At 47.2% G+C, this 15,207-nt stretch overlaps 1 protein-coding gene across 1 annotated transcript in view; it reads right to left on the reverse strand.

Annotated features, from left to right (window-relative positions):
- Positions 1 to 11,974: 11,974 nt before the first annotated feature.
- Positions 11,975 to 15,207, reverse strand: part of BLMH (bleomycin hydrolase) — a 45,228-nt gene continuing 41,995 nt past the window's right edge. The window contains exon 12 of the mRNA XM_005583335.5: positions 11,975 to 12,938. Within this exon, the coding sequence (XP_005583392.2) occupies positions 12,787 to 12,938 (152 nt within the window). The 3' untranslated portion in view covers positions 11,975 to 12,786. The remainder of the gene's footprint in view (positions 12,939 to 15,207) is intronic.

A 15,207-nucleotide genomic window follows, 5' to 3' on the forward strand; every position in this document is an offset into this window, starting at 1 on the left:
GTGCGCGCCCGACCCCAGCGCCAGGAGGGGAGGGACCCCCGACACACACACGCTCGCAGGGAGGAGCGGAGCGCGGAGCAGCAGGCAGGGTAGGGCAGGGCCGAGCGAGGAATCCTGACTTTCCTGCTCTTTAACTTTGCGGGAGGGGGGAGGCTGCACAACGGGGCACGGGGTATGCGCCTCCCCTGCCGCCCCCCTCCCCCAGAACGGCACATAGGGGTCTGCTGGTGCCGCTTCCTCTTGACCTCCAACACCTCCCCATCGCCCCCATCCCGAAACCTGCTTTTTCTTCCTGGGACGTTAACAGTACTTGGTACCCATGCGTTTATCTGACTGCTGGGATGTGAGTTCAGCTTAGCCTTGTCTAATTCCTCTCTGTCCCCAGAGTCTCACAATAAAGACTTCCACAATGAAGGAATGAAGAACTGGTTCTCATTTTGTTAACCAGCTACTGTTCAAAGCTGCGTCAAAACGGAGCACAGTGCTTTGGGAGGCTGAGGCGGGGGAGGATCGCTTGAGCCCAGGAATTCGAGACTAGCCTGGGCAACACAGCAAGACCCTATCTCTAGAAAAAAAAAATTTTTTTTTTAATTAACCGGGCGTGGTTGCCCGCACCTGTGGTCCCAGCTACTCAGGAGGCTGAGGTGGAGGATCAGCTGAGCCCAGGAGGTCGAGGCTGCAGTGAGCCGTGATGGAGCCACTGCACTCAAACCTGGGTGACAATTTGAATTATCTGAAAGCGCCCAGCAGGAGCCTATTGTTTTGAACCATGTGCATGTTATTTTGATAATTTTTTTCAAAAAGTTTAAAAATGGATTTAATGTTAATACCCTTTTTGCTAAAATTATTTAAAACTTTAAAAAGGGCACATGCAGTACTTGCTTTGGGTTGTCCCTGAGGCAGAGAGGAGAAGGCTCTACCTCTCCCCAAGAAGAGGCCAGGAACGATAGGAAGTAGAAGACCGAAAGGAAATAGCAGTAACAAGTTTGCAGCTCCAGAGAAGCCACAGCCCCTTGTACTTGGAGGAACTGACCCCTGAAAACTGTGCGGCCGGTTGGGCTGAGCGTCTAGAGGGGGACTGAGCTGGACAACCATGGGCAAGCGAGGGCGGCACCCAGCGGGAGGAGTCCGCGCGGGATTCTGGTGCCACCTAGACGCCAGGGCGGGGACCGCAAGGTGGGCGGGAGGCTTGGAGCCCGGGATGCAGGGGGATACTGGGAGGGTGCAAGGGGAATGCTGGAGGGGTGCAGGGGGGATTCCGGGGGGTGCAGAGGGTATGTTGGGGGGTGTAGGGGGATGCCGCGAGGGGTGCAGGGGGGATAATGGGGTTGCAGGGGAGATCCTGGGAGGGATGCAGGGGGTTGCTGGAAGGGCTGCAGGGGGGATGCTGGGCGGTGCGGGGGAGATGCTGGGGGGTGCTGCAGGGGGAATACTGGGGGGTGCAGGGGGGATGCCGCAAGGGGTGCAGGGGGGATAATGGAGGTGCGGGGGGATACTGCGAGGGGTGCAGGGGAGATAATGGGGATGAAAGGGAGATCCTGGGAGGGGTGCAGGGGGGATGCTGGGGGGTGCAGGGGAGATGCTGGGAGGCTGCAGGGGGGATGCTGGGGGGTGTAGGGAGGATAATGGGGGGTGCAGGGGAGATCCTAGGAGGGGTACAGGGAGATGCTGGGAGGGCTGCAGCAGGGACATTAGGGGGTTAGGTGCTGGCATTCAGAGCGGCAACGCCAGGCGGGGGATTCCCCAACAAGCTTGGGAATTTCATCCCCAGGGGCAGCGCCTGCATGGGGGTGGGGGCTCCTCCTTTCAGATGAACACAGTTGTCTGCTGCCTCCCACGTTCCACTTCTCGTTCTTTTTTTTTTTTTTTTTTTTTTTTGAGACGGAGTCTCGCTCTGTCGCCCAGGCTGGGGTGCAGTGGCCGGATCTCAGCTCACTGCAAGCTCCGCCTCCCGGGTTTACGCCATTCTCCCGCCTCAGCCTCCCGAGTAGCTGGGACTACAGGCGCCCGCCACCTCGCCCGGCTAGTTTTTTGTATTTTTTTTTAGTAGAGACGGGGTTTCACCGTGTTAGCCAGGATAGTCTCGATCTCCTGACCTCATGATCCGCCCATCTCGGCCTCCCAAAGTGCTGGGATTACAGACTTGAGCCACGGCCCCTAGTTCTCGTTCTTGAATGAGCATGTTTGTGCCGTATAGGCAAGGGCAACAAAAAACGCGAGGTGCTGTTTCCAGGAGGGCCAAAGGAGGGGGGCAGGGGCGCTGGGAAGAGGCGCCAGGACGGCGGCAGGGGTGACTTTAGCGCTTGGCCACCAAGACCAGGTCTGTCCAGTGTGACTTAATACTTCTTAACTGTGCAGTCTCGTGAACTTGACCTCATCACTCCTGGCCTTCCTTCTAGATTCTTTCTAGCCGAACATCCATTCCTGCCCAGCGCGCAGCCCCTCCCTACGGCACTGCCCTGTTCTGTGCGGGTGCTGCCTAGAGAGTGGGCACCCTGTGGACCTGGGTCAAATCCCGGCCCCCACCCTGTACAGTCGTGTGGGCTTGGCCGAGCTCCTTAACCTCAAGCTGTCTGGCCTTTGTGTCTCTGTCTGCGAAGTAGGGAGGATGATCTCAGTGGGCACTGCCCAGCTGTGGGTGGGGAAGGGACCAACTCCTTGCAGGCCCTGTGCGCTGGGCCCTTCCTCCAAGGGGGCCTTCGACCCATCCTCTGTCTGGCCGAGTGATCCCATCTCCTCCTCTCTTGCTCCCTGGCTGCAGGCACCCACCATTAGCAAACGACATTAGAATTACACAGACGGCCCCACCCTGATTCCCCCTGCCTCCCTGGCACAGTCCGCACACAATTGGTCCAGACCCTGCCCCTCTCTTTAAACAGGTGTTTCTCTTTCTCCTGCCCTAGGCACCATCCCACAGAAGGGACAGGCCCACCCGCAGGTCCTCACCTCCACAGAGCCAGCCCTTCTCCCCACTGGAGCAGCCCCGCTCTGCCTTCGACTCATCGCCACAAGCGCCTTGTCCTTCTCCGGCCTCCCACTCCCTCCCTCTGAACCCGCACCGCGCTCCCCTGCCAGGCGGTCAGTCGACTGCCCCTCCCCGCCTCCAATTCAGGTGGACAGGTTTCAGCGTCCACCGCCCGGGAAGGGGCAGCCCCGCACCCGTGCCTCCCCCACCTCTGGGCCGCTCCTTCCCAGCCTGAGCCTGACAGCATGAGGAAGTCACAACCTCTGTTGCTTCAGAGACCTGGGGAGGCTGGGAGACCCTATCCTGGGCGTGGAAGGCAAGAGGGAGCCCTGAGCGCGGCAGGAGGGAAGCAGTGTTGCGAGGAAGAATCTAATATCTATGACCTGCGTGCGCTTCAGGTAACAAACAGCGGGGAGCGTCGTGGTGGTTGGGGTTCCTTAGAATGTGAATGCAGGTGTCAGCGGGTGGCCGCAGGGAAGGGATGCAAGCCAGAAACCCAGCAGGCACCTGGGAAGCTTGGTGCTGGTGATGTATAGGGACAGCCATGGAGATGTCAAGGGCGATAGGTCCTGGGCAGCTGGGAAGAGGCTGCCAGGCGATCACCGCACGGCAATGTTTTTCTTTGTTCACCTGCTTGAGCCCAGAAATAGTGGGGCTTAGAAGCTGCTCTGGGGCTCAGAATAAACGTAGGCTTTCGCTTTGAGAGGTAAGGAGCACATAAATATTTACACCTGCCCCAAACACCGCCAAGAAAACCCACTTACTGGGAGTCTCAAAGGCCAGCAGTGAGTCCTCGGTGGAGCCAGCCAGGACCCAACCATGTGAATCCCGTGATCTCCCTCCAGAAGCCTTTGGTGCCATCTGTCTGTCCTGCCTCTGCCCTGTTTATACAATAAAGGAAGAAGGAGGCCCACCCCTCCTTGTGGGCTTTTTCTCAGGCCCAGGAAAATGCTGACAGTATTCTGTCCTTAGAGTGTCGTCTTGCTCCATTCCCACCAGCGCCTCCCCGACACCCCCCGTTTTTCCTGGGACCTGGCGTGGTTTTGGTGACTCTACATTCATGTTCAGTGGCACCTCCAAGGCAGGACTTGCTGCCACTGGGAACCTTGGGCTCCTCTCTACAGAGGTCTCCATGGGAGCCCCTAGCAGGCCCACCCCATCCAGATGAAGCAAGCTAAAGGGAGCTCCAAGCAAGGTCCCTTTGGGAATGCCGGGGGTGTGGGAGAGGAACAGATCAGGTTCGGCCCTAAGGAAGGCCAGAAACATTTGGAAGTAGGTTCATTTTGTCATTGGTCACTTTTCCTAGCTCCTTCCCCCCATATTCCTTCAGAGCCTTCTGCCTTTGCTAAACCCTCCTCCTAGCACCCCATCACCCGGTCTCCCACCTCCCTCTCCCCAGCCGCACTGTCCTCTCCACTTGAACTCCCGTTATCTCTTATCACGTGTTATGGCAGCAGCCTCACCACACCACCCACTCTATGATAGCACCCCAAACCCTCCCAGAAGCATTTGCTGGGCAAATGCTAATGCCAACAACAATAAGACTTTTAAAGCGCTTTCTAAGGCCCATAATTGACTCCCTCAGTCTTCACCAGGGGCGCCCCTGCTGCTTCCACAACCCCATTGAGAGGCACAGTCATAATTGTTTAAAATCAGGAAGTATTTTTCAGATTAGCGTCGACGTAAGTTTCCATTGCTACCCTTGCTTAACTCATTGTATATTCAGACTTCATGGAGAACTTTTTCTTTTTCTTTTTTTTTTTTTTTTTTTTTTTGAGACGGAGTCTTGCTCTGTCACCCAGGCTGGAGTGCAGTGGCCGGATCTCAGCTCACTGCAAGCTCCGCCTCCCGGGTTTACGCCATTCTCCTGCCTCAGCCTCCCGAGTAGCTGGGACTACAGGCGCCCGCCACCGCGCCCGGCTAGTTTTTTGTATTTTTAGTAGAGACGGGGTTTCACCGTGTTAGCCAGGATGGTCTCGATCTCCTGACCTCGTGATCCACCCGCCTCGGCCTCCCAAAGTGCTGGGATTACAGGCTTGAGCCACCGCGCCCGGCCTTAACTTTTTCTAAAAGTGGGGGAAAGGTGGGAGTGGCTGATGTGGAAAGGCCCAGCTTGAAGGACACTCACACATGAGGAGAAATCAAGGTTGTAGGTGACCCCCAGACTTTACAGATACTGTGACTACCCCACGATCTAGCTGCAATCTCTGTGAGCCAGGGTGTAGCAAGACAAACCGGAGACAAAAACCCTCAGACACCGGGCTGAAGAAGGAAGTGGTTTATTCAGCTGGGAGCATCAGCGGACTCATGTCTCAAGAACTGAACTCCCTGAAAAAGAAATTCCTGGCCCTTTCAAGGGCTTACAACTCTAAGGGGCACACGTGAAAGGGTTGTGATAGATCGAGCAAGCATGGAGAACGTGGCTGGGGGCTACATACATCAGCTAACAGAACAGAAAGTTTTGCAATGCTTCCTCATACAATGTCTGGAATTTACAGATAACACAAGTAGTTTAGGTCAGGGGTTGATATTATTATATTATTATTATTATTATTATTATTTTTAACCACCAGGACCAGGTGGTGTCAAGGCCATCTGGCTATTTATCTTACTTCTGGTTTTTTGTGTTTTTTTTTGACTTTTTGCTTTTTTCATTTTCTTCTGTCTTATAAACTAGGCGTGGGCCAGGGGCGGCAGGGGGAAGGTGGAGAGGGGGAGGTGGGCAGCAGGAGAAGTAGTGGTCTCCTTCCTTAAGGGTTTATGATTTCTACTTCCTCCCTAGGGGATTCCCTTCCCTGACTGCATCAGCCAGGGCCACACTCTGGAGGGCAGCTGTTTTTCCCTTCCACCTTGGTGGAGATGTTGACGCCAGAAGCACAGAGAACCAGGGAGGGCCCCACCGCCCTGTACACACACAGAGCTGTTGGAGCACATTGGTCCCTCTCCGAATTTCCTAGACTCTGGGTTCCCAAGGGACAGGGTGCTTGCTGCCTGTCTCCATGCCTCAACACCTATCACTGTGTGGGCGCACAGCAGCCTCCATCAATGTACACACTGGCAATGAAGGGCTTGGAAAATGCCTCTGAGTCTTACCAGACTTCATGCCATAAAACCAGGGCCCCAGGGGCATATCCACCAATGGAGTACCATGCAGCAGGTAAAAAGAGTAAGGCAGTTTTCTATGGGCTGATCTGGGGAAGTTCTCAAGATTTATTATAAATGGAGGGAAAAAATGTACAGAACAGGTGTTACTCCAATTTGTTGAGGGCGAGGCATGGGGGCTGATATGTGTATTGAAATCTGTAAGTGCACAGAAGAGACTGGGAACAGTAGGTGCCTTGGAAGAAGAGGATATTAGGGTGGAAGGAAACCCCCTTTGTCAACGTCTACCCTGCTATACTATTTACATATTTGCCATGTACAGGTGATATTTTTATGAAACTTTTTCAGAAAAGCATTTTTTAAATTATAAAAGGCAAAGAAAGAAAGGGGTAAGGGTGGAAGGGAGGGAAAAGAAAGAAAAGGAGAAGAAGTGGAAAAAAGATGTTCTAAGGGGCCTCAGGCGTCTCACAAAGGAGGGAGGAGCCCTAGGGAGTTCAAAGGAGCTCAGCTCCATGTTACAGCAGACGCACTACCCCACTAATGTTGCCACATTACACATCACCAGTGCTGTTCACTTAAGGAGTACATTTTTTTTCCTATTTATTAGCAAAGATGCTGGGAGCCAAGAGGTGAAGTCCAAGGCTTTGCTCAAGACTTGATCAAAGAGTTAGACCCACTCAAAACTCAAGCCCTCTGCTCCCAGCTCCTGAAGCCAATCCTCTCTCCTGGAGATCCTCAAAATGGAAATCCTCAATCCCATTTCCATTTTTCTTTCTCCTGCTCAAGTTTATAAGACACTCACCCTCTCTTTGGCTCTTCTTCCTCTCAGCAAACTTCAGGGTAACTGTGTCTCTCCGTCTAGGAAGGGCTTCCCTTACTTTCTTCTTGGTGAGCTGATCACCCTCACCCTTGATGTCTGTGTTCACTGTGGGTTGAAGTTACTTTAAAACCAGTCAGCACGTTTCCTTCTCCAACGTCAAGCCCTTTCACAATTATTACGGAGTTTACTGGAAGACCTCTCTCATATAAAGTCACCTTCTTTTTCAACTGGTTCACGCATAAACATGTTATTTTCCCTAGTAAATGACTAATTCGGTTGGAGAGAAGCGAATCGTTTCAACTCCTAGAGGGGCTCCCACAACACTGGACACATTGAAGAAGCTCCATGAGAACTGTTTTGAATAAAAGCTGCCATTTATTGAGCCTCTGCTGGGTACATTATATGAATTATCTTCTGTCTCTTTTCTACCATATGGGAAATATGCAATATAAACTGGTATTATTTTTGGATAACTATATATGTTATCAAAAACTAAATTACGGTTTTCCTCCTTTTCAGGCTGAGTTCTCATGTTTAATAATTTTTTTTTGAGATGGAGTCTCGCTCTGTCATTCAGGCTGGAGTGCGGTGGTGTGATCTCAGCTCACTGAAACCTCTGCCTCCTGGGTTCAAGCGGTTCTCCTGCCTCAGCCTCCCAAGTAGCTGGGACTACAGGTGTGCAACACCACGCCCAGCTAATTTTTGTATTTTTAGTAGAGACAGGGTTTCACCATGTTGGCCAGATGATCTCAATCTCTTGACCTTGTGATCCGCCCATCTCGGCCTCACAAAGTGAATAAATTTTAATATTGTTTTTCAACAAAGGAAGTACAGAAATGGAGGCTCAGAGAGGTTAAGTAGCTTCTCCACATTTATACAGGCTTGCCAGGTATAAGCACTTATATGGTTGCCAAGTGGCAAGGCCAGCATATCTGAGTCCAAAGGCCCTGGTCTTCCCATTGTGTTGGGCTGATTTGAAGGTTCAAGCAGTGAGGAAGCCAGGTAAGCCTCTGTTGTTCTCTCCCTACCTATTCTCCCCGCTGCCACGCACCTGCATGAAATGAAATTGAGACCTTAATGTGAAATGTTGGAATACAAAGATCTCCGGGGGCTTTGTTCTCGTTCTAGTTGTCCCTACTGAGCAAGTTACAGTGAAGCTGACTTCAGGTTTATGTAAAAACTGTTCATTAATTATAGCTGTCAGAATGGAGGGTGTGCTCAGTGTCAGCCTACCCTATATTTCTTATGAGCCAGGCACTGAGAATACAGTCACTAGTAGGACAAGGTTCCCGCCCCTGGGAGCTGACAGGGAGTAACTGACTTTGAGGAAAACAGACAATACACATATAAATACATCGGTACCTCCAGAAAGTGGTAAGTGCTGTGAATAAAATAGACCCTGTAACAGCATGGAGGTGGCAGAGGCAGGGGGAGGAGGAAGTTGGCTCCCTAAAGTGGTCAGAGATGGCCTTGACACTGAAGGCGTGACCCGAATGAGAAGCCAGCCATGCAAAGACCTGAGGGAAGAGCTTTAGGTAGAAGGAACAGCAAGGAGGAACAGCAAGGAGTTGGAGATGAGCATGGTGTGTCTGAGGGACAAAGTGCGGGACAGGGTGGGAGGTGGTCAGTGGTTGGCCGAAGCAGAGTGTACAAGAAGGGGAGTAAGTCGAGTGTGGACAGGTGGGCAGGGGCCACAGTGAGAGGCTGTGTGTACCTGTCATTCAATGTGTGCAAGTAGAACTTAAAAGACTTACTCGTTTTGGAGAAGTTGTCCTAAATATGACCATGCTCATCTGGAATTACTTTAAAAAGTGGAATCTAATTTAACAAATGACTAACCAGAGCCACAGTGGACAGCGGTGCCCACCCGCACACTGGAGGAACGGGACTTCAAGTACGAGTGCCCTGGTGCTGCCAACAGCAAATTAGAATTAAGTTGCTCTTTACGGACAAGCCAAGGCAAGCAGATGGGGCCACACCACATCCTGAAGGCATGTCTCATTATCATGTCTTGGCTTCTTGGACATGTAGGGTCACCATTACTCAGGCCGGGACTTCCCAGAGGCCACAGTCATGAAGCTCTCCTCTGGTGACACTTAAGATTCGGAGTTAAAGCAAAAGACAACTCCATGCCTTCCCATTTCCTCATTCATCACCCAAATATTAGCAGTTTCTTCCAACTGAGACCTCTAGCTACAACTTCAGCCCATTTCCCTGATCGTTTAGCAGAGAAGATAAACCCACCATGCTTCAATTCTCCCCTCTGGATCCTAATTTCATTTACAAAATGGATTTTATTAAGTATTTGGTAATGAAGATTATCTTTTTTACATATTGCTGCATTTGGTTTAGGACTTTGCATCTATGTTTATGGGTGAGGTTTACATGTATTTTTTCCACTATCCTTATCAGGGTTATACCACCCTCATAAAATCATTCTTTAGGCCATAAAGTCATTTTTTACATCTTGCCTATTGAGCTAATCAAGTTGCTCCTGAGAAGACTTCCAACTTCCTGGCTACTAGAGTTCTAGGAGCCAAGGATGGCAAGAAGATTCAGAATGTAAATGCTCATTTAATCCCCTTGGGGATTCACCTGACACCTATACTTTTTCTCTCTCTAATGGGCTGATGAACGGAGGAAGGGCAGTCACCAAGCTGGTGGGTATGGAAGGGGACCCAACAGACATTCAACCCTTTGGTAACCCTCCCTTCACACCCAATTCCAGAAGTCATGCTTTCTGTTGCTACCGTATCTGCGCTTTTCGGGGGACGATGCACTGTAAACCGATTTGCTCATCACTGGCTTTCTCCACCAGGGCTCAGTGAAATTCAAGTTTTTCAGCTCTGCTAAATCTTCCAAGGTCTGCATCTGCTTTCTGGGTTTAAATATTTCATTGACTCCTCTCCTGGCCTTCCTGAGCTTGTGGATTTGTCTTCTAAACAAATCCCTTTACTGTTGCTTTGAGGGTATCTTCTAGTTTTCTAATATTTTTCTAATATTTGCAGCATCTATAATATCCTTTTAATTCCATGTGTACTTAAAAAATATTTGTCAACTTTTCTTTAAAAGAACCAACTTCTGGCTTTGTTGATGGCATGCTTAATTTCTGTGCATATCTACTTTCTTTAGGTTTATTTTGCTGTTCTAATTTCTTGAAACAGATGTTTAGCTCAATTTTCAGCCTTTATTACATCCTAGCATAATTTTTATATTTAGATTTAGAATAATTTACATTATTCTATTATTCAGAACTATAAAATTCTGTAATCTTAATACATTAATGTAACATTAATTTAATGCTGTAAAATTTTTAAATTACTGTTGTAGCTACATCCCTCATTTTTACATATTTTTATTATTGTTCAGGTTAAATTTTCTTCATGATTTCTTCTTGGACCCATCAGTTAATTTCTAAACATACAGAGGTCATCTTGTAATCTTTTAATTTTGGTTTCTAACTTAATTGCACTGTGGTTGGAGTGTGGTCTACGTGGCAACAACCTTTTCAAATTTGTTGAGGTTGACTCTACTGTTCAGCGTGTGGTCAATTTTTGAAAAAGTTCCATATGTGATCAACATGAAAGTGCAGTTGTTAGATGCATTTTTTTTTTAAACAGGTTCATGCTCGGTCATTGGTTTCCACACATCTGCGCTTTCAGGATGAAGATGTGGTCTTCTACACATGTCCATTTTACCAAACTCGCTAAATGCTTAAATCTCTTACATACTTACCTGAATTTTTTGTTGCTTGGTCTATGTGAAGTATATTAAAATCTCCCACTATGATGTTGGATTTCTTATTTTTCCATATAGCTGTTTTTGTTTTACATATTTTGAGGCAATGTTATTAGGTACGTAACTTAGAATCTTTATGTTTTTCTGAAGAATTGGGTAAGCGTATCATTATGTAGTGGTTCTATCTGTAGTAATGCTTCTTGTCTTAAGGCCTGTTTCCAGGGCTGCGGTGTTCCACAGCTCTAGGGAGGACATTCACATTACAGTTATGCAAATAGCATACCCTGGAATTAGACCGTCTGTTTCGTTATTCGGAGTGGCCTTAATTTTGTGGGTTATGAATATAACTTCTCAGTTTTATTTTGGTTAGTATCTGCCTGATGTATCTTTTCCATCCTTTCTTATATTCTAGGTTGCCTATGTCTCTCTCTTGTCATCACATATGGCTGGATTTCTTTTAAAAATCCAGTTTGGCTTTTTTTTTTTTTTTTCCTGGAACATTTAGTCCATTTACATATAATTATTGGCACATTTAGATTTCTCTCTAGTATCTTATTTTGGATGCTCTATTTGTCCTGCCTTTTCTTTCTCTACCCTATCTTGTCTTCTTATGGACTGATTGCATTTTTCCATTCTATTTATTCTTGACTGGAAACTGTATCCTCTGCTTATTTTTAGTAGATACTACAGAAGTTTTTGGCACACATGTTTACATACCAAAGTCTGAAGTTAAACAATGTATTTATCTTCTTCCTGCAAGACACAAGGATCTTAGAGTATGTTCATTCCTATTACCTCCCCTCCCTAGTTATCTGCTACCTTCATGGATTTTAGTTTCACCTTTTTTCAAACCCTGTAAGACTCATCTATAGTTGCTTTTTGTGTAGCTGATCCACATAACAATCATGTTCTTTATTCTACATTCCTTGATACATTTCAACCCTTCCATATGATCACTTCCCTTCTGTTGGGGCAAACTCAGTTTTTTTGTGAAAATGTCTTCTATTTCACCCTTGTTCTTGAAAGGGTGGGCCAATCTCAGTAAGATAACTTACTGACCTATTCTAAGGCTGGGCCCAACAGAGCCTCACTCCCCACCCTTGCAGGGACCCTGGATCTGGGCAGAACATTTACATGGTAGAGAACAGTCCTTAAACAGGCACTTGGAAGCCCTTTGCAGATGCCGGTGAGAACCGGCAGTCTGGGAAAGAGCACACATCTTGCAGAGAAGATGAGGAGGGAAAAGCCCTTTTCCTGTTTTTCACTTTCAAGAACATGAGCCAGCCACCTGGCTGCTTTCTTTTGTAGTTAAACAAACACTTCTTAGACAGATCCCATAAATCAGCTTATTTTCATTTAGCAAAGTTTTTATTCAAAAGCTTCTCAGCACCGTCTAGTTATCAGAAAGAATGGATATCACCTTTTCCTGCCCACCCAATCCCCAGTTCCAAAGGCAGAAGTTAAACCATTTGGCTAGAGCTCCCCCTAATGATTGTAACTGAGACCATGATAAGATTTTGGTTGTTCTCACCCAACTGTCTCTAAGCCTCTACTCAAACCTGACTCAAGCAGAGATGTGCACCCCACAGTTCAGAACAGGAAGGAATCATGTCAGACCCGATCAACCTCCCATTTTTGGGCTATTAGAGGCACCAGAAATTACCTTGAAAAAATGGAATTCAGTGACTGCCATCTAAGAAAGACAGTGATACTGTCCAGCAGCATGCAGTTCCGAGAGCTCAATTCTTAGGCCACCTTCCCTCCACTCTACTCTAGGAACAAGGAGCATTAGGTCTGTTTTCTCTCCATACACCTCAATCGCTCATCCTCTCTTGTCTTATTAAAACACAGACACAGAACCAAACTTTTTGACAGTTAAAGACAAACAATTACATCTGATTAAAATGCTAAGAGATCCTGAGCTGTTAGAGATGAGGAGAGTAGAGAGTATGACCTGATCTTTCCCCCTCCTTTTTTTCTTTAAGAGTATTCTGTTTCAGCATAAACCACACTTCCCAAAGAGGTTCCTGGTGGAGACTGGAAATCTGACTGCGTCCTGTGGCAACACATAGTCCCTTGCATAACTTTGGCTTCAGTCCCTGGATCTGTCCTTTGCAGCTACGTCAGGTTCCATGGAAGGAGGAAAGAGCTGGAGGCAGTATCACTCAGCCAAAGCTCCCATGGGGTCCCACGCTGGCAGGACAATGGGTTCCTGCTCTAACACAGCTAGCACCTCTTCAGGGACATGCTTCCTGTCCACCACCACTTCGTAGACATACTCAGAGAACCACTCATCTGTCATGCACAGGTAACCTGGAGAAAAAAAACAAAAGACTTATGAGTACAGACGGCAAGGGGCAAAGAGCAGAAACCCTTTTTGTAGGATAAACCTTTTACAAAACTGATATTCATACATATTTTTCAGCTTTCCCATCTGTAAATTTCATTTAATTTAAAACCTTATTAGCAATTCTGTGAAGCAGACAGGACAGGCATGGCTCTATTTTTAGAAAAATTAGAAAACTGGGTCTTAGAGTAACTAGGTGATGTGCCCAGGTCACATGGTGAGGTTTGGAGCTGAGCCTTGGACCCAAGGCTAACACCAGATCCTGTGCTGCTGCTCTCTTCCTCAGCTGCCTTGGTGATGGTGAATGACTACCTGTATACTAGTAGGGAGGCAGAAAAACTTCTCATTCATACAGCCACATCTAGGGCATAAATTTCTAGGGTCAGAAGGGCAAGCACCCCATTTCCCTTCTTACCCTACCAGTGTCAATGGCTGTTCTCCCCCATTCCTTTCTATCACACACTCCTACAACAATCAGGTAGGCTGCTGTGAGCATTTTGATAGGGTCATGTCATCATTCCTAGATACGCACTTATTTGCAGATGATACTGTGGGAGTGAAATGATCAAGCAGTCCTTGTTTTTCCTAGGAGGAAATCTATGATGAGGATCAGGCAGAACTAGAAGAATGAGACATCTGCTTAACCTGTTCTCCTTAGGAAGGCCTCTCCAGTGGGTTAGGACTATACAGAGGTGTCCTGGCACTAATGCCCCATTTAAGGTTGAGAGCTCAGCTGAGAGAAAAAGTGTGGTGTCATCGGGTACCCATCCTAGTAATCGTCGTCTTCCCTAAGGAGGATTAACCTGCATCTCAGGCTCCACTAGGCCAACACAAATTCCCCTTCAGAAACCAGATCCTCATCTCTCACCTTACACAAAAATCAACTCAGGATGGTCAAAGGCTGAAATCTAAAACCTGAAACCAATACAAGTTCTAGAAGATAACACTGGAAAAACTCTTCTAGACATCGGCTTAGGCAAAGAATTCACGACTAAGACCCCAAAAGCAAATGCAACAAAAACATAAATAAATGGGACCTAATTAAACTAAAAGCCTTCTGCACAGCAAGAGAAATAGCAGTGTAAACAGACAACCCACAAAGTGGTAGAAAATCTTCACAAACCATGAATTTGACAAAGGACTAACACCCAGAGTCTACAAGGAACTCAAACAAATTGGCAAGAAAAAAAAATCTCACCAAAAAATGGGCAAAGGACATGAATAGACAATCTGGAAAAGAAGATACACAAACAGCCAACAAACACATGAAAAAATGCTCAATATCACTAATTATCAGAGAAATGCAAATTAAAACCACAATGTGATACCACCTTACTCCTGCAAGAATGGCCATAATTAAAAAGCAAAAAAATTATAGATGTTGGCGTGGATGTGGTGAAAAGGGAACACTTTTACACTGCTGGTGGGAATATAAACTAGTACAAACACTAAGGAAAACAGTATGGAGATTTCTTAAAGAACTAATGATCTACCATTCGATCCAGCAATCCCTCTACTGGGTATCTACCCAAAGGAAAAGAGGTCATTAAATGAAAAAGACACATGCACACATGCATGCTTATAGCAGCACCATTCACAATTGCAAAAACATGGACCCAACCTAAGTGCCCATCAACCAACGAGTGGATAAAGAAAATGTGACATTTACATATTGTGGAATATTACACTCAGCCATAAAAAGGAAAAAAAATAATGTATTTTGTAGCAACTTGGATGGAGCTGGAGACCATGATTCTAAATGAAGTAACTCAAGAATGGAAAACTAAATATCGTATGTTCTCACTTATATAAGTTGGAGCGAAGCCATGAGGATGCAAAGGCATAAGAATGACATAATGGACTTTGGGCACTCAGGATGGAAGAGTGGGAGGGGTGGAGGGATAAAACAAAGACAACATACCAGTGTACACTGCTCAGGTGCCGGGTGCACCAAAGTCCCGGAAATCACCACTAAATAACTTATCCATGTAACCAAAACCCACCTGTTCCCCCAAAACGATTGAAAGTTAAAAAAACAAAAACAAACAAATCTGTTCTTTCAGGAACAGATCTCCAAAAAAACTTAAATTGGAAAAAAATGCTTTACCCAAGCCATTGCTAATAAGAAGAGCAAAATTAACGTGAGAGACTGAAGTCCATATATTTAACAAGAATGGGCTGCTGGGCCACAGACAGAACACAGAGCAAACGATGTGTACTGAATCAAGAGCAATG

The sequence above is a fragment of the Macaca fascicularis genome, chromosome 16 (genome assembly GCF_037993035.2).
Source record: "Macaca fascicularis isolate 582-1 chromosome 16, T2T-MFA8v1.1".
In the NCBI taxonomy this organism is placed as follows: Eukaryota; Metazoa; Chordata; class Mammalia; order Primates; family Cercopithecidae; genus Macaca; species Macaca fascicularis.